This window comes from Emydura macquarii, unplaced genomic scaffold (assembly GCF_026122565.2).
Source record: "Emydura macquarii macquarii isolate MOO-44397 ecotype Brisbane River unplaced genomic scaffold, CSIRO-AGI_Emac_v2 contig_1230, whole genome shotgun sequence".
Classification (NCBI taxonomy): Eukaryota; Metazoa; Chordata; order Testudines; family Chelidae; genus Emydura; species Emydura macquarii.
This window is the reverse complement of record NW_027131367.1, coordinates 5772250-5792038: the sequence shown is the minus strand read 5'-3', so window position 1 is coordinate 5792038 and position 19789 is coordinate 5772250. Positions and strand designations below refer to the sequence as shown.

At 53.2% G+C, this 19789-nt stretch overlaps 1 protein-coding gene across 1 annotated transcript in view; it reads right to left on the bottom strand.

The window, feature by feature from the left end:
- Nucleotides 1–1528: 1528 nt before the first annotated feature.
- The window catches only part of RGS9 (regulator of G protein signaling 9), a 64002-nt gene continuing 45741 nt past the window's right edge, over nt 1529–19789 (bottom strand). Inside the window, exons 15-19 of the mRNA XM_067547806.1 lie at nt 19455–19593; nt 18405–18490; nt 15297–15414; nt 6864–7366; nt 1529–2709 (exon numbers count right to left, since the gene is read on the bottom strand). Coding sequence (XP_067403907.1) covers nt 2553–2709; nt 6864–7366; nt 15297–15414; nt 18405–18490; nt 19455–19593 — 1003 coding nt within the window. The 3' untranslated portion in view covers nt 1529–2552. The remainder of the gene's footprint in view (nt 2710–6863; nt 7367–15296; nt 15415–18404; nt 18491–19454; nt 19594–19789) is intronic.

Genomic DNA, 19789 nt, shown 5'->3' with positions numbered 1-19789 from the left:
GGGAATGGGAGTTAAAATCGAAGGGCGACAGCAAACGGGTCCCCTCGACGGGCTGTAACCATAGCTCAAGAGATCAGAATGAGCCGGGTGTGTGTGAGGGGGGCTGGAATAAACCCCAGAAGGGAGGGACAGGAGCCCTTCCAGCATCCCTCCGCATGGAACTAGCAAAAATGACCCTTTGTCTCATAGCAAAGCTGAAGAGGATGATAGAGACGGGGTCCTGGAGGACACTCTGTAAAGGCTGAAGCCAACATGACATAGGTACTCTCTGCTCTCCCCCGTCTCTCTGGCGCCCTACACCCGGTGCGCTCTCTCTCCTCCTTTCCCCCCAATATCAGTCTAAACGGAACAGTGAGCTGCCCAGCATCTCCGGAGCAGCTAGCTGCACTGAACCGAAGTCCCCAGCAGAGGGCAGCAACTCTTTAACAAAAATAAAATGGAGGGGGCCAGTAGGCTGCACCAGGCGTCCTGGTGTGGGGCCAGATGGGAGCCCCTCTGTGCAGACAGGGGTGGCTTGCTGGCCTTGCTCAGACCCTCCCCCCCCATGAGAGGAAACGACAGCATCCCCGTAGCCGTGTCCTGATGGCGCTGGCGATACACCTTCTGGGACGCCGGGGAGGGTGTTATCCCCGCGGAAGCTGCAAACGTGGGCCTGTGACCACAGGAGAAGCTGTGGGACCCCTTCCCGTCCGGCTGTAAAGCCAGGGAAGGTCCTAGTGATCCCCGGCTGGGAGCCCCTGGATTAGAGAACTCTATGCAGACAGAGCTGGGGTGCAGGAAGCAGGCGTGTTTGCAATCCAGTAGGGTTGCCCCCGACGGGGCCACGGATTAGACAGTGCCCAGGGACGGGTGAGAGGCCGGTGCTGGGTAACTCAGATTTAAATGCGGGGCCCCAGTTCTCCTCCCACTGACCCCAGTTTTGCACTGTGCAGCTTCAGCAAGGCCCCGCCTGATTTTCGCTGAGCTCAGGGAGAGGAGAATCAGGCTCCGTTTCTGGGCAGCCTGGCAGCTCCGGGGCTGGGGGGCTCCAGAGACCCGCCTGCCCCCTCAAAAACAAGCATCCGAAGAGGAGAGGACAGAAGAGAGTTTGTCCCATTAAAGCCTTGCCAGCTCCATGCAATGCTCTAAGGGGGCTTCCGACGCTGGTGTCCCTCTGACGAGCCCCGGCTTTTACATCTAGGTTCATCAGAAGCAAGCGGAGACAGACCTGAGCCAGAACCGTGAATCTGAACCACCTCAGCTTTATGGCCCAGGGGGCGGGGGGTTGGGGAATTCACACATCACACTTGCAAGTTGGAGCTCAGCCCATCACTAAAGAGAAGGATTCAAAAGCAGATCTCCAGCTGAAGCAGCCAGTCGGGGGAACTGGGTCGGGCTCCCCCAAGTACAAGGCATTAAACAGCTGCTTTACTTCCTGCCCCAGAAATCAGGTCCCTGTTAGCACAGGCCAGGAGAGGGTAGGACTTTAAATGCTGCCACAGAAATCAGCCGGTTGGACCATTTCAACTCAACATGGACATATTAGAAAATACAAAATAACACTGACACCTACAGTCCTGGGCCACACGGCCTATTTACACAACACCACGCAAGGTTAGTCCTGTTTAGGGACCCCCCCACTGTACATGGACACATCTGTAGGAACTGAGAAGAAGAGGACCCTCTTGATGACCTCGTACAAGGAAGGCGATGTTCTAAAACTCTTAGCAGAGATGCAGTTAAGGCGCAGGACAACGTATCAGTTTCACATTCAGATGAGCCCCCAACTCAGCTACCAACTTCAGATCTAGAGCCAATTCCGATTTTCCCAAACGCTCAGAAGGGTGGTTGGACCCAGCGTGTCAAGGCCTATCTTGGCACTGAAGAGCTACTGCAGGTTAAGTGGGAGATAGTAAGTCCTTTGTTTTCTATGGGATTCACTTTTGTAGTTGGTGAGTGGGTTATGCCAAGATATCTGAGCTTAGGGCATTTTCCCCCAGCAATCAGATGCCTCCAAGTTAAATTGCTTTAAAATTAAGAGTGATTATTAATAATGAAAGATGGGCCTGAACACAAACCCAGAATTCAGAGACACCCAAACTTTGGAGACGCTTTTCGTGTGAATTCCAATCTTAGAGAGGCCTTCGAGATAGCTACATTACAACAGTGCAACACTTCGTGTGCAATGCACCAGCACCTCAGGATCAAGAAACTACTTACATGGGAGAGAATATCTCCTAGGCCAGATTTGTATCAGCTATAAGGCAGCAAATAAGGGTCATTTATTAAGAAATCAGTAACAGATGAGTCTGACTTTCTAAAGATATGAAGGAAAATAGGTCAGGAGACACAGAGTTCCCGAATTACACAGAGATGTGCATGTCTGGGTCCATTACTCATCATAACCAGGGTGGTTTGAGCCTCCTTGACACTGAAGTATGACTTGAACGCCCATTTTTAGCAGCATGGTTCATATATTGAACTGTACGTGGTGAAACTTGCTGAGTCAGGGGCTGGAAAGAAAATATCCATTTATAAGTAGGTCACGTCCTGTCTGCCTTAAGAGCTGCTTGTTATCCAGCTTTGTCTTGTTCTGTAAGGTTCTCCCAAGGGCAGATAACCTCCTTCACAGAGTCCTTAAAAGCCCGGTGGCTGTCCTCCTCTTCTTCCTCGGAGTCTATTGGGCAGATTCTGCTCTCCAGAGGAATGTCCACTTTTATCTGGAAGAAGCTGTGTTGCAAAATGAGAACTTGTCACACACAAGGCACTTTCTGCAGTGCTTTCTGAAGACAACCAACGCACAGCATGGAGTTCGGCTTTGAGTTTTTCTATTTCTCAAACCTCAAAGCATAACTCATGGACACATGCCCACGTGGCTCAAAGAGGAGAGAAAATGCATACCCAACCCCTCTGAAGCAAAAGTGCTGCATGCCACAGGTCCACAAAATGCAGCACCCACAGCCAGGTAAATTAAGAAGTCTTGAATTTGTGGGTCTGTTTTTGCACTTAAGACTCAGATACCTGGTCAGCGGCAGAGATGGACCCAAAAGAGGTGTGGGGTTCCCATCTGGATTAATTTTTGACTGGTGGAGGAACCAGGGCTAGCGATTGGGTGCGAGGGTAATCAGCGGTTGTTGTAATATTTTGGCCCCAAATAGTGGAACTCTTGAGATCACCTCACAAGATTCCCACCATTTTGTTATCTGGTCTTCTGCCTCTGTGGGCCACATCTGAACCAGATCTGGGGAAAGATCCCGACTGGCTTTGGAACCAAAGCCAGAGGAGCGCGTTTGGAAATTCAGTGGGGTCAGAGGTCAGATTTGGGAGGCCTTCTTACTAGGCAGCTCTGACATTACCCACTAGTGTCTCTCTAGAGCCTTTGCCGATAACAAAAAGGAACAACCCGGGCTGGAGCTTTTCAGGAATGCTGCCACCCTCTCTTGCCTATTGTCAACGTGGCCAGGCCAACACACGTACCAAGCGCTCAAACCGGGACAGAGAGGCAGCGTTTGAAGATCGACTGTGACTGGAGCTAGACAGCACAAAAACCAACCAAGCTTCCTGAGTTGTGGTTTTCAGTTAGACTGTAAAAAAATCCGAGTCCCGGTTCTTCCAGGAAAACACATTGACTTACAGAGACCTGAATTAGGTAGAATGAGTGGGAAGAATATAGTTTCAGAGGAGACTCAGTGTGCATCTCTGTCAGTAGCATCCCTCCCTTACCATCAGTCCCTGTGGCTCTGTCTGTTTATCATACTTATACGCCTTCCATCACCAGAGGATCTGTGCACCTCACAATCTTTAACGTTCTGCTGTGCTGGAAGATGCTAATGACTGCCCCCCATCACAAATCTGGGTGAAGTCTAAGCACCCTTCATTCCGGACAAATGAAGGAGAAATTAAGTGCCCTTTGTTTAATGAAAGCTGAGCCAATAGAAGCCACCACACAAGGCACAGACAGACCAGCACGGCGAGGCTAAACCATGGGGGCTGACGTGTTTCCCTGGAGACTGATTGCAAACACGGGGGCTGGAGCTGTTGCTGGTTGGGAGCTGTGGGTGAGTGAAAAGAACCAGGAAGCCAGGAGGCAGTGAGAGAAGCAGTCGTGAGAGTGAGCAGACACAGAGCTGTGTGGGACGCAGGACTGGCAGGAGAGGCAGGCTTGGAAACTGTGAGCAAGGAAACTGCCTGCTGCTGTTTGTTTCCGAGTCCAGGGAAAGGGGACTGTGTCCACATTCTTTGTAAATACACAGGATTGCACCACACAAATACCTGACCTTTTCCATCAATTACTTCTCCTACTAGAGGCAGCCCAACAAGGCCCTGAATATGGGCTACCCGTTTGGGTGAAGCGGCAACAGCATCCATCCTCACAAATGATAGAGCATCAGCATTAACCCAGTTTTACAGATGGGGATGGAGGCACAGGGATGCTAAGTGACTTGCCCAAGGTCACAAAGTGAGTCTGCAGCAGAGCAGGGAATTGAAGCTGGATCTCCTAAAGCCTAGGCTCGAACCCAAACCACTGCCCCACCTCCCTCTCAATGCAGAGGTGAATTATGCAGGGGGTAGGAGGGGAGAGAGCAAGAAACAGGAGGGAGGAGACTGACGTTGTGAGTAATAAACAAACACATCTGTATCCCGCCTAGGGCCCAGGGCACCCTGCACAAGGCCCCTGACGTCAGTGGGCGCGACAGGGATTGGGCTAGACAACAGTAACACCTGAACAAGACAACACACTGGGCCCAGCCTCCTCCTATCTCCTTCCCCGGCAAAGCCCTGGCTGCGAAAGGAACAGCGGGTTGATCAATCTCCTCTCTCCTCGGACCAATGAAAGCACTGGTTGCAGGGTAGGATGGGGGGCGTCTCAGGCCAAGGCCCCCCAGGTGGGACTCATCCCAGCCAAAGACCGAGGCCAAGCCAAACTCCCCATTGGTTGTGCAAGCCGGGCCTAGCAGGGGGTGGGAAGATCCCTGGCTCCGTCCCCAGCTGCAGCTGTGTGCGCAGGAGGTGAGGAGGGGGAAGGACCGGGACTCCCTGGCGAGGGCAGTGAGGCAGGGTCAGGGCATGTAATGCTCAGAACCACGGTAACCCGGCCGGCTCGTTCTCGCGGCGCGGGGTGGAGACAAATCCTGCCAAACCGAAGCCCCACGCGCTGCCTGCCGAGTCACCGGCCGGGCAGGGCTGCTGTGGGGGGGGGGCAAAAGGGACCGATTGTCTCCTGCCTCCCTCTGTTTGAGGGGGCCTCAAACCAAGCGGCCTGGCAACCCGCCAGGCGGGCTCGCAGCGCCCCTCCCTGAAATCTGCCCCCACAGGCCCTCTGTCCTGACCGAGCGCAGCCGGGCCAAACCGGAATCGCTCTGCAACCCCGCAAACGCCCTGCAACCCCGCGCGCCGGGTCTCAACCCCCAGGGCCAGAGCCAGGCCACTGCTACGGGCACTGGCTCGCTCTCCAAACCACCCCCCCCCCCCACTGCGGGGCTCCCCTCAGAGGTCATTCTTCTGGCAGGGTGGGGGGAGGGGTGGCTCCATTTCAGATTTGCCCCCCAAAAAACCCCTTTGTGCAGCTCTGCCAGCGGCACCCCAGGAGCACTGCAAGCGGCGGGGTGAGGTGGGGATGCACAGCCTGGGCTTGGGCTGCTTTCCCCAGCTAGAGGCCAGGGCAAAGGCTTACCTCAGCCGGTGGCTGCTTCCCTGCGGCGCTAGCTCCAAATCCTTCCAGGGGAAGGCAGCAGGGCCTGCAGGTGAGGCTCATCTCTGGCCTCCCACGCCCGCAGGTGGTGGCAGAAATGCTGCACTGCAGCTCCCCCCCACCCCCCTCCAGCTGAAAGGGAAATTGCTGCTGCTCTGTTAGCTAAGGTGTGGGGTTTTTGTTCCTCTCGCGTACGGGCCGGTTCCCATCTTGTCTCTACAGCGGTGCGTGGTGGCAGCCTTCCCTGCCCCTCATCTCCACCCCATCCGCCAGCCTCCTGCTGGCCCGAAGAGCAGAGGAGATGAACTGTTATACACCCGGAAAAGCCCTGGGGAACGGAGGGGTGGAAAGGTGGAGGCGCTAGCTGGCTGGGAGCGGGAGTGAAACTGGTTTAGGCATGGCAGGCCAGGCCTGGCGGTAGAAGCTAAGCCAAAGCTGGGGGCCTGGGGAACGCGGGGAGCGATCTCTGCCTTTCCTCCCTGCGCTGAGCTTGGGAGTCTGCCACCCAGGGCTCACCCGCTGCAGGCACAGTGTGCGCCTCATGCCCCCTCTGGCGATCTTTGTCCCCCAGGGCCTGCCCCAAAGGCCGGTGGGGTAGCGGGAGGGAAATCTGCCTGCTGGGTGTGTCCCTCTTTGCCTTCCTCCGTCTCCTGCTCGGAAAATTAGCAAACATTTCAGAGCAAAGTTTAAGAACTTTTCGGAAGTTGTCGCCGTCTTGGCAAGTCCCTCTGACTTCCCAGGGCTCTTCCACTTGCCGGTGGGAGCCGGAGGGTGCGATTCTCAGGGACTCTGGCCCTGCGCTGAGTGCAGTGGGGCTGGGGGTGGTAAGGCATCTTTGCACTCCGCGTTCTGAGACTGTTCAATGCCCTGTCTGGCCCCTAGTGCAAGTTCCAGCCCCCTGAGAGCTGGGCTAATTTACACTCTACCTCTCGCGGTCCCCTGTGATCTGAGAGACTAGCCGTAGCACCGTGAGCTCTGGCCATGCCCCTTGCTGCACCTGGCCCCCCCCCAGGTGTTCTCAGGGGGCCGTGTCCATCCCACGTGAGGCCCCTTCATGCTACCAGAGTGCAACATACGATTAGGCTGGGAGACGTGCAGACCCCACTACCTGAGAGTCCCCCGCACGTAGGCTGGCCTGGCCACCTGTCATAACTCCGCGCTGAGCTCCTGAACATGCCTCGGGAATACTTACTTGGTCACTTTTTTGGACTTCTGCTGCAGCTGTTGTTCCAGGTCGTCCAGCGGCTGAACCTTTCCGTGGGTCACCGCTGGGCACTTGGGCGAGAGAGTCGCAAACACCGGTGAGTTTAAACAGCCCCGTTTCAGGAACCTGCTGAAGGACAAAGTCATCCGGGATCTGGGAGGCACCTTGGCTTCCGCGTTCCCTGGCACCTGGCTGTGGCATGTGCCCGACTCGGAGTCCATGGAGATCTCAGTGCTCTCAGTGATGGAAGGAAAGTGGTTAGAGCTGGACCCATTGGTTTCCCACTTCCTCTCCGAGCAGGAGGTGTTGTCCAGGGCTACGCTAATAGGTGAGGGGCAGACAGTGCTGTTTGGCAGAGTGATGTGTCCGGGGGATTGGGCAGGCAGGTTGTTTGGGACATGGTGGGAGAGGGGTGGACTTGATGGAGACGAAGGAACAGAGGTACCGGTGTACACAGCCAGGTGAGGGACTGGAGCAGTAAACTGACACAACTGTGGAGAAGAAAAGGAGAAAACTTTAGAGCGGGGAAAAGCAGCCTGCCAGTCAGGGGACACACAACACCCAGCACCAAACCCTCCCTCGAGCGACCAACTGGAAATAATCCCCCCAGAGAAGGCAAGTGAGAGATTACAAGCACTTTGGGAGATCTATAGTTTACTGGCGGGACAGGTAAGTACGTAGATAGGTAGGTAGACTGTGGGTATGAGAAGTTGTGTGATGGTGCCCTCTAGTGACTGGCCCTGAGATAGGCTAAGGGACCTACTACCGCTAGCTGCTGGAAGAGCTCCTCTCTTAGCTCAAATGATAGAGGCTTGTGTTCTTGGATCGGCAGGACCTGGCATCCCTGCAGGATGTGCATAGTCATGGTGCTTGTAGGATGCATAACCGCAGAGATCTCTCTATCTGGTAGTGAATTACCCCTTGCACATATACCGTGCCCTAGAGATGCTGAGGATTATTAATAACAAGCAAACATTTGGCTGGTGAATCAGGTTTACAGCCTGTGGCCAGCACTCTAGGTGAGGCTGATGAAAACTTAGGCTAGAATCTCCCCACATGGAGGGCCTCTGACTAGGCCAAGGGTGAGAGGAGAAGGACTTTGGGGGCAGAGAAAGAGCCCTGACCTTGGAGGTGTCCCCTCAAAGAAAAGAGGCTCCTGTGGCTGTCTGCTGGTCCTGCAGCTTAGCAGGTAGCACGTGAGACCTAGTCCCCCCACGCCTCCAATGGGACCCCCCCACCTGCATGGCATGGAGCCCTCTCGGCAAGGAGAGAATTGAGAAAGGGAGAAGCTGGGGGGCAGAGCACAGAACAGGAAAAGCACCGAGAAGAAAAGCGAGACTGGACAGACCATTCAAAGGAGGGGAAATGAGCTGGGAGAGGGACAGAACACAGGAGAGATGGAGGCAGAGGGGTCAAACCATCACAGCTGCTCCACCAAACAAAGGCTGCTGCCCCGTAGTAACGGCCCAAACTCAACTGCAACCCCAGCGCACCCTGGAGAAACGTGGACCTCGATCAGAGCCTGCATTTCACAGGCCCTTAGTAACGGTCTGAGCCTAAATCCCACCAAGAACATACCACGCTTGGAGGAAGGTTGGAATCCAGACCCAGGCTTTGAGGCTTGAGCTCACCTCTAACAAGATAGGCACGGACTGCACGAGATGGAGCCACGCGTGGGTCCAAACACTCAGGGGTGCTGAGCTGGGCGATGGGCCTGAAGACTCGTCTCTCACTGCCTTTTGCAGGGCAGCCAACTTAGCTCTGCTCTAGCACTTTTCAACCCAAGATCACAAGGGGCTTCACGATGGTAGGTGAGTAGCATTATCCCCTTTATAGAGATGAGTCAAATGAGGCACAGAGCTGTGACTGCCCAGGATCAGAACCCCCAGCACCTGATTTCCCGTCACATGCCCTAACCCCTGGACCAGTCCCCTAGATTGCTGCAGTATTGTTAATACCAGTTACCTGCACTCTGTTGTCTTTGATTGTCCTGTCAGCTCAGCCAAATCTTAGCTGCGCAGGGGAGCTGCCAGCTTTCCTTCACTACAAACCCTGATTCTCCTCTCCAAGGGATACAGCTTGGTGTTATCTTCACAGCATCCTCCCCCAAAGCACGGCGCATTCAGGATAGGACATTCCCTGCCTGTCTGCCCCGGCATCAAAGAGCCAGAGGGAAGCCAGATGCACAGTTTTGTTCTGGCTTGTTGCCTGTGGTGGGTTTCCACACACTCAGATCAACGACTTTATCTTTCTTTTAATTTTGTAATTTAAGAAAAAAGCCTGTGAGAGAATAAGGAATGAACCTCCTTGAAGAACAAAGGACCGCGGAGCTCAAACAAAATGAAAGATACAAGTCCCTCACCAATGCTGTTGCCACCCTGCCACCAAATGCAGCACTTTTCAAACCTGATTGTCCTGGGGAAACCTAACTCCTGACAACCGGAGATGTGAGGAATTCTGCTCCTGCGTTCGTGGCTGAGGACGGGTGGGATGCGATGAGGGCTTTCTAAGGAGCAGGAGCTGCCCCTCCATGACCTCTCTCCCTCGGGCTCAGTCAGTCAGTTTGGGAAACTCTAAGCTGGCTGCTTTGAGCTGCCCTGAGAAGAGCTAGCATTTTCCTAGTTATGCAGATGCTTCCATCCTCCAAACTGCCTCCCATTGATCTTGAGGATTTCAGCTCTCCAGGGGAATGAGGCACTGAAGAATTCATCTCTTCTTTCCCTTTCTTGCTGATGTGGCCAGCTGTAAGAAGAGGGGGATTGCACAGAACAGCCTGGGGCTGCATGTATGAGGGCAATGCTTAGGCAGGAATGCGAATGCCTGGTGCATGTGTTTCATGCCACAGGACAGGATTTAGGGAAGGTGAGGCGTGGAGGCACTCACAGAATCAGAGCAGCAACAGAGCGTTTGGTGAGCGTGTAAAGGTCTATCTCCATGAACTAGCAGGAAGAGTGGATGGTCCAGATGCTGGGCTACAGCAACCAATCTGCCCTTGGGAAATCATCGCTCTCCAGAGAGTCGGAATAGCTCAGCCTTTTTGCAATTTGAAGAGAGTTAATTTACCCTGCAGCATGTGCAATGATGTACCCAAACGGGGAACAAGAGGGTACCTGGGGCCTGATCAAGGATCCACTGAAGTCCCTGGAAAGTCACCTATTGGCTTCCATGAACACTGGATTGGGGCATCGTAACCCGGCAGATTATTGTAAGGGAGCTCATCTCACCTAATTCATTAAAGAGAGGTTAGCTGTAAGCAGGGAGTTCTGAGAGACTATAAGGCTCTGTTGTGGCTAGTTACAACTGGGTAGCAGCGGACCTAGTGACAACACAGTTAGCCCCCAAATGGTTACAGCATGGCTGAAGCCCATAATGAGGGCAGGACTTTGGTTATGAATGGCTAATATCAGACCTGAAGTTGCGTGTGTGATGGATGCCATCTTGGCCAACACATCAAGGACTGACCCAGGTACCTCTAGCACGAAAAAACACAAGCTGCTACCTACCAAGGCTGTCCAGCAGGGCCTGTAACAGTCTCACAACCTGTGTGGGAGACCTAGTGCCCACCATGGGTTACACAGGCTCATGAGGATCATTTGCCTATGGTTTTATCTTAGATGATGCATTTCAGGCTTCTCCAGGGCATGGCGTATGGTTCTCAATGAGTCTCTACCAGCAGAAAGAAAAATATGCTCAACTGTTCAAACAAAAATGTTAAAAGCAGCCACACAAAAAATAAATACACACATGCAAAGAGACAACACAACGAAGGACAAAACGCAATGGTCTTTTCCATTTTCTACATACACTTTTATTAGACAGATGAGCGAAAGCAAATAAAGCATGGAAATGATGGCTAAGAATCAAACAATGCAGCACTCTGAAATCCAGTGGAAACCAACTATTTTTTGGCAGGTAAGGAGTGAAGTTCAGTTTGTACCATGCTAGGTGGGGTGGCCGATAAACAGTCCCGTTCAGAGAAGATGAACAGCAGGGGACACAAGGTGTCAGATCACACAGACCTGTTTGAATGCAGCCAGCTACAAATGGAATACACTGTTGGATTGGGCACCAAAATGAGCTTGCTTTGAAGAGTGCTGGTATTTGGTCATGATCTTGCCAGTCCTGGGTAGATGTTTTACACCCACAGGGTCTGCCCGCAGTACATCAGAGATGGGACTGCAGCATGCGGAGACGTGCCTGAGCCAGCTTTGATCTAGCTAACTTAAATAACAAAGCTGTGAAGCTGCAGCAGCAAAGCCTGGGCTGTTCAAACCCACCCGGGCCCCTGGGTATGTACTCGAGCAGCTAGCCCGAGCTGCTGTCATTATTGGAGCTAGCCTGACCAAAGCGAGCTCATGGACATCTACCCAGGCTGCAGTGACGCCTCTGATTGCCAAGGGCTGTGCAGGGACTTGCATCAAATCTGGGGACACCCATCAATGGAGATGAGAACTAAAATCATATCATCCAGCCAACCAAATACAGAATCAGCTAGACTGACTGGAATCTATTTTATTATTTGTGCTATGACAGCACGTAGGAGCCCAAATCATGGATCAGGGACCCGTTGTGCTAGGTGCTGTACAACCTATAGAGAGACAATAGAGCTTACATGGTCCCTGGTTTCACTCAGCTGCACACAAGCTTGCAGGAGATCCCAAATAGCCTTGGACTGACCCTGCTAACTGCTGAGTGCCCCCAATAACCATTTAAGTCGGGGGCAGCTGACAGTGCCCAGCACCTTGCAGAACTGAGCCTGCTAAGTGTTGGTGCATTTGAGAATTTAATGCCTGCCCCCACTGAAGGCAAGGGGGATTTTGCTGTTGACTTCAACAGGGGCAAAGAGCAGAGCTTCAGCAGACAGCTGTCCAAATCAAAGTGAACAAACCAAACAAACCACGTGTTGTTTCAACTCCTCTGGGAAGAGCTAGCTGTCGTGGTGTTAATGCAGAGACCCTCCTGCACTCCAACCAAACGTTAGCAGTTTTTGCAGTGATACCGTGAGGATACACAGGGATTGCCAGACTGGATCAGACCAGCCGGCCATCTGGCTCAGTATCGTGTCTCCACTAACAGCCAGTACCAGCTCCTTCAGGGGAAGGAGCAGCTCTGTAGGAGGCAGCTGAGGAATCACCTGACCCCTATTAGTTGGAGGCTGAGGCGTGCCTGATGCACGGCAATTGATCTCCCTTCCAAGACTCTTGGGGGTTTTAATCCTTATTATTCTAACTCCGGATGTCCCCATTACAACAGAAGTCAGTTCTTACCTGCCATGCACAATGTGGCACTCTCGGACGGTCTGATGTGCAGAGTAGGCACATTCTCATCTGTGCCTAGCATCACAGGCAGAACCGAGGACCGGGCGAATGTGATGGGCTCGGATCACAGTTCAGAAAGGGGCTGCAGCAGAGCGGTGGCGGTACAGGCTAGCGTGGGAGCAGAACCTGGCCCAATTTGGACTCTCGAGCTACGACTTTTAGTGGAGCCTAACGGAGTTATGTCATTAATAATGGGATTTGTGCGCCTAACTCCCTTAGGCTGATTGGCAAATCCCAGCCTGGCTTTTCCTGGGAGGATCACGGAGGTGACACCAGCAGTCTCCAAGGACAGGGTTCACTATGCCCACACAGGCAACAATTAGGGGTTTACAGCCTCCTCAGCTGCCAATCATCCCTCAAACGGAAGAGGGAGAGCATCTCTAGGGGAGGGTGACAGGGTTATAGTAAAGAAACAAGCAGCCCAGAAGAGAAGCAATGGATGTGAGAGTCGGAAGCACGTCCCTTTGACCCCCTCCCTTCCACACACACACTGCCCAGGACATCAGGACTGGCTGCTCTCGAAGACATAAAGCCCTGGGTGGAACAAGGGTGCAGGGGGACACCCGCTCCCATCGACTTGTGGGAGAGAGTTTGGCCTGAGAAAGGACCTCATGAACTGGCCCAGGGTGACACTGGGGAATGCTGGATGCTCCCCCATGCAGCTCCAAGCCCTTCCATGGCACCGACGGTGTCTCTCTGAAACACACCTCTCCGTAGCACAGCTAGAGCCTGAGGTGGGTGCGGCATGGAGCTCATGAGCAACTGGGGCTGAGCCGGTGACCGTGACAAATGTACTATGCCCCTGTCTACTCTGGGAGCTGAACTGTGCCGGCTACGCAGCGGTAACGCAATGGCTGTAACCGGCACGACGCTGCCCCCAGGGCAGAGAGGCCCTTGGGCGGAAACTCAGGTCTAGATAAAGAAAGGAGAAACTGCTTCATTCTACACAGCACCCGCCCTCTTGCCAGCCTGCTCCTGCTCTCACTGTCTCCAGTAACTTCATCCCAGCAAGAGCCGTGGAGGAGCATGACTGAAAGGGTTAAAAATGTTTTCTGAGCCTCGGTGTTTGCCCATCCCCCAGCAGCCCCTAAATTCTGAATAAGGAGGAAACTTCTTTACCTTCCACCCCGGGTTTCCCACAAATCCCACCGTGACCGTGGCTGGTCCAGCCCCAGGGACTTCCCCGGTAGGTTTGGTATCTCTCTGAAACGTGCTGCGTACCTAACTGGAGGATTTAGGTTTCAGGAAGTAACATCCAATCCCCGTCCCCTCCAAAAAAGGAACATCAGACTGTTCTATTACACTAGGGACTGAATCAGCCCTTCCGACCGCTCCCTAACACAGCAGCTTCTGGGCCACTGGACTACAAGCCAGGACGACTGCTGAGGTTTGTTCATTTTTAACAAGGGGAAAGAGCATCGCAAGGCAAAGACAAGACAAGAGCGGGACAGGGTTTGCTAAAGGAAACCCATCTGGAGCGAGGCACTGCTCTTCCACCCACCTGCCCTAGCAGGAGGATGCTTTTCCTTCCAAGCCCATGGATAACTCATTCCCCAGGTGAATATCTGCGGGCCATGGAGAAACCCCTTTCACTGGCTGGAGATCTCAGCACATCACCTCTAGGCTGAGATCTTCAAAGCTGCCTAGGGGATTTGAGGGCCCAATTACCATTAAAATGACTGGGGCATCCAAACCACCTAGGTGGCGTTTGAACCTTTTAGCCTTCCAGCAATCCACCCCCCATCCTTCTTCCTCCTGCACAGCTGCCCACCACAACTGCAGCCTCCGGGGGCACGTGTGTCCTACTGCCACCGGGCTGCAAGGGACCCGAAGCAGAGCCATAGCAGAGCTGGCCAGCTTCACAGGGGAGCGCTTAGGGTACGCGCCGTGGACGTGCTCTCCCGGCATGCCTGCACCGAGGGGTGGTGGACCTTCCTGTCCTCCCCCCGGGGTGGGATGGCTCTGCACTGCCCCTCTCCCGCAGCTGGGGCCAAAAGCCCCACCTGGCCCACAGGACGGGGCCGGGAGAAGGAGCTGAGTTCTGCGGCGCCTGGTGCATCCTAAGAGAAGTTCTCTGGGCCGCTGGATGTGAGGGGCCATCTGCTGCTCCAGATGCCATGGCAACGGGCGGGAGGCAGGCTGCAGGGAGGAAGGGGTCTGGAAAGGTAAAGCAGCACTGACACCTGCAGGTGAGGGGCAGGAATCTCAGCGCCGGCCTCGGCAGCAGCTTCTTGTCTTGTCTTTTCCCGGCTTTGTGCCCTAGAGCGAGGGGGGGGGTCCCCAACTGTGGTGCCACAGCCCAGAGACGGGCCATGACGCCGTCCCGGGAGGTCCGCCCTGGGCGGAGCTGGGGGCAGCAAGGGGGGGGCGTTGCCCCCACAAACTGTGTACGTTGGCGGAGTGGCAGGCGGTGATGGCCCCCGCCCCGGGCTGGAGGCGCCCAGCATCTCCAGTGGGCGGCAGAGGACGAAGTGAAGCCGCTGGGCGGAGGGCCAGGAGACGGGGCTGGGCCCCGGGAGATGGCAGCTCCCAGGGCGGCTGGAGGAGGCCAGAGGGTTTGTGGCCGTTCCTGCTCCAGGCTGCCGCTCCCTATAGTCAGGCCTCCTGGAGTATCAGCCCCACGCCCCCCCCCCCAGGGACTGGGGCCACTCTCTTCCTGCCCGGACAATGCTGCGATCGGGACGGTCATGCAGCCAGCCCAAGCCCCTGCCTCTGCCCGGCACTGGCGGCCCACGAGCCCTTCCCTCGTTCCCGGCCAGGAGGTGCCTGTGTTGTGCGGCCTGGTGAGTGGGGCAGGGCTGGCAGGTGACAGGCACCCAGCGGGCTGCTAAGGGGAGGGCGTCAGCGCGGGCTGGCCCATGGCACCTGCCTGGCCCCTTCGCCCTCTCGTTGGCCTCGGTCCCTGCTGAGGCGAGGGGCTGCGCACGCCCCGCGGTGCCCCTCTCCCTGACAGACGCATGTTAATGGTGGGCCACGGTGCCTATTGCAGCCCCACAGGTGGGCCGCAGGGAACAAAGTGTGGGAACCCCTGCCCTAGAGCATCTGGGGTCTACTTAGGCGGCTCCTGCTTGAGCTGGCTCCTGCGATCCAGCTTGCTCATAACCTGGGTAATATCCACGTTTGTCGCTGCTTCTTTTGCTTTAGCCTCTTCTTCCAGCTGCCTCAGGATGACAGGGCTGGGGCTGGAGCGGAGGTGACGGCGTGCGAATGGGAAACTGGAACTAAGCAGAGAGAGAGAGGGAGAGAGAGAGAAAAGCAGAGAGTTACTGGGCGGCAGAGAGTGGCAAAACTGACCAATCACCATGTCACCAACAGCCCAAGGACTCTGCTTTGCAGGGGAGGAGGAGATTTGTTAGCGTCCTCCATTTGGAGCAAAGGACCTGCTGAACCCCAGGCGCAGAATGTGCTCCCTACAGACTCACACCCCAGACAACTTAGCAGAAACCAGCTCCAGGGTCCGGCCCTGCCACAATCAACGTCAATATCAGAACTCCCCGTAGCTTCATCAGAAGCCAGGCTGGGCCCCAGACTCAGTCCCTGATGCCGCCAACATTTACGTCTGCAAAGTGACTATCGACCCATTCACACCAAAGCAGCTCAGCTGCAGAATGCACTCAGCAGACATTTCCCATGGCATTTCCTGCAGATTCAGCCTCCCAGCCCATTTTCACACCTCCCAGATGTTTCATTGTCATGAAAGTTCATACACGCAGTTAACTTGATGGGGAGATTGGGCCGGATTGCAACACTCCATGTAAACCACTCAACTGGGAAAGGCTCTAACAGTGGCATGAAGACGTCACGAAAATGGGACCAGGTTTGAATCCGCCAAACTGCTCAAACTTCACATATTTCCGCTTGTGCTGGGAATACTTAGTCCATTTCTAGTCAAGCAGGGCCCAGTTCTGCCACCCCTACTCTCTCTCTGAGTTGTACCTTACTCTGGGCATAGTCCTACTGAAATCAGTGGAACTATTTGCACGGTAAGGCATGACTCTTCATGAGTAAAGGTGGCCGAATCTGTCCCTTAGTAGGCAAAATGGCTGTAAAACAGTAGGCAGCCCCCTTTCCTGTCTCATTTAGAATCTCTTCTAGAGACTTGGTCCTGACTGTAAATAAAGAGGACATCAGGTTTACAGAAACACCTAAATCCTGACCCCACCCTAAATCCAACAATAACCCCCAAATTTCCCCCAGCTGGTGCCAATTATTCCAAAGTAACATACATTTGTTTTCTACACACAGCAAGTAACAGAGTCACTCACTGAGCAAGAAGCGCATGGGCTGAAACCCCTGAGCATCCAGATGGCCCCAGGTAGAGAAGAAATACCAATTAGAGAACCAGCCCATTCAATTAAATCCCCGAGGCTATGCAGTAGGTGTGTGTGAGGGCTCCTGTCACAGCATCTGCTACTACATGACCAGGCAGAACAAAGGCCGGGCATGTAGGAGAGAAAATATGATGCTGATACTTGACACTTTGATCACACCTTTCAGCTAAGGATCTCAAGGCGCTTTCAAACAGCAGCTGGTTCTGAAGTCCACCAGCCCCGTGAGACAAGTGATATACTGACCATTTATTTCACAGGAGGATATGCTGAGATACAGAGAAAGGAAGAGCCTGATTCGTGAACGTCAGTTAGGAAAATGAAAGTGCAAAGCAAGAGGTATATGGTGCATACACATTTTAAAAGCAAACAAGGCCTCAGTGATTGCACCAAAGCCACACAAATCAGTTGCAGAGCTGCCAGTAGAACAAAGGGGTCCGTCCCAGGTATAGGACTAGCAGTAGCAAACTACCCCTTCATTATACACATCAGCAGGGTAACTAATACTGGGCCTGATCCTGAACCATTGAGGTCAATGGAAGCTGTACCACTGACTTCAATGGGATTAGGATCGGGGCCATTATGTCCTTAATCATCAGGCATGTGCCAGGGGAGGGGGATGATGGGTGAGATTTTTACAAGCGCTCTTTGTGTTGGCCTAACTTTGTTGCTAGTGAAATCAAGTGGGTTCTTTACCGGGGATGTCAACGGAAAAGCCGTGAGACCAGTGTTTCTCACTGACTGCTTTGTGGACAGGCGCGGGTCCCTGAGATCTCCCTGACACAGTTTAGTAAGGCGGCAAGCCGGTCCCTGGTATCAAAAAGGAACCCCACCTTAAATGCTTTCTTTAGTGAAACGTGCTGTCTATTGGCTGCCAATTACTCTCCTCCCTTCACGAGGAGCTTCACCTAACACCGTCCTGAGTGGACCTATAGCAAAGCTCTCTCTATAACCTCTACTAGCAAGGTCTATCATGCTGCGACAACGGCCTTCTTTGGCTGTTTGAACAAGAGCTTTCATGTCGTCTGTGACGCACAGATCTCTCTCTCTCTCCACTTCCTTTGCTTTTCCATGATGGAACTATTATCAACAACAACGAAAACAAGTATCTAATAAGCAGCCTTTGATGTCAGGCACCAGTCTGTTTTTCTCGCTCAGCATACGCTGGATGCTGTCTGAAGTGTGAATATTACATCCCGGGAGCAGCTATCTGCAAACATGAATGCATTTGCCAGCATTACAAGCGACCATTCCAGGATCTGTAGCCCGGCAGCACGACATTTGTGGCAGCTGGGTGTGTTACACAGCTGCACATTGCATCTGCTTAGGGGGAAAAAGCCTGATCAGCTATCATCTACTACTGGAGTAGTAGCTGGCAGAGCCATGGACCAGGATTCTGCACAGTTTGGTAAGGAACAAGAACAAATCAAGAGCTGGTGTCTCTGGAAAGGAGACACAATACAGGGATCCCAACTCCCCTGAAGTCTGGGGGGTGCTGGAAGAGAACATAGCTATCCCCACCTTACCTTAAAACCCAGTGGACTTTGGATGGAATCATTTTAACCCAGTGTAGGTTCTCTCATACCTAATGTACAGCACCCCTCTGGGGACGGGCAATTATCTGCACAGCAATCCCCAGCCTTTCCATGTTGACCCAATAGACAAAAAGGACTGAGCACTTGCCAGATAGACTCTGATTGCACACAAGCCATTTCCACAGGATTCACAAACAAACAGGGTAACCAGCGAGACTTCTTCACAGTGAAAAATCCATTTCATTAAACCAATGTCTAAATCACAGTAATTTCGCTGCAGCTCACTCTCTTTGAATCCCCGGTACAACAAAACGCATGTAAACCACAATTACAGCCCAATGTACTTGCCTTTTTTTGACTGTCTCTTGGGGCACGATGGCCTTGGCCAACATTTCCTTGTATATTGGAGACTTTAAATAGCGACCATAAGAGTCCTACTGGGAGAAAAACGGGAACCCGTAGTTATGGATTGCAAACAGACTAATTAAAATCATCTCTGAGTACACCAATGAGCCTGGGAAGCTGGTAATCTCGTGCAGCAGCCCACGAGAACTTGCACTTGTGGGCTGTACTGTCTAGATGCTAAGGGAAGGGAGGTCTCTGCTGGGGCGTTATTTCTTGTTACCGCAGTCTAATGGACGACATTGATCTATCTGTGAGTCAACATGGCTCCAAACATCAGATGTACAATAGAGTGCCCACCTTCGGACCAAGGGAAAGTGCATGAAAATACATGACCAAAAATGTAGTTTTCAGGGGCTGCACAACATCATGTGTTTTTGGCACAAAAGTCACCCATTTGTATCCCGGTATTATGATCCTTCCCACAATTACTGCTAGAACACAGTGTGCTGGAATATGCATCCTACCACATGTTGACTTGATCTGGGATGCAAAATGGTAGGTACTGAATAGGGTGGGCATCTATAACTCATCTAGTGCTGTCCGAACATTGATTGATACAGCCTGGCAACACTAATTAGTTCAGGCAAGTTCTGTGGCCTGTGTCCTACAGGAGATCAGACTAGCTAATAATAATGGTCACTTCTAGCCTTGTAATTTATGAATCTGTGACCGTATTATCACCCCCACTTTACAGAGAGGAAAAATGAGACACAAAGGAGCTAAGTGATTTGAACAAGGCTCAGTGTGAGTCGTTGGTGGAGTTAAGAGTCGAATTTGGGATTTCCTAGCTCATAGCTGTGAGTTCTATCCACTAACTACAGCAGGCTGCCTTACAATGACAATGGCATGAACCATTTCTTTCCCACTGCAGGGGAACAAATTATCTCCTTTCAAATAGGGGATCAGTTGGGAGCGACGGCAGATAGCACACAGACACATGGAAAGGCACAGACAAGCTGGGATACCCTCAGGGTTTGCAAGCAAATGACAAACCTTTTTCATGAGCATATAAATATGAGTCTGAGCAGCATCTAAAACATAGCGATGAGGGTGCTTGAGACCTCGGACTGTGATGCCCATCGTTGTGCCATCAATGTTAATCCAGCGCCTTGCCCCTGGAGCCAGGAAGAGTCTGAAACCAGAAACCGTCAATGTCATGTGGTGAGAACTAATGGAGACTGCTCGGCTTCCGGGATTGGAGTGAAAAGTTTGAAAGGAGATGCCAGCCAGAATTCACGCCCGGTTCTTTGTCATACGCTAGGATAGAAAATGTCCTTTCACCAGAAGGCCCACCTCAGGCACAACCTAAAATCACCTGCCTGGATGCC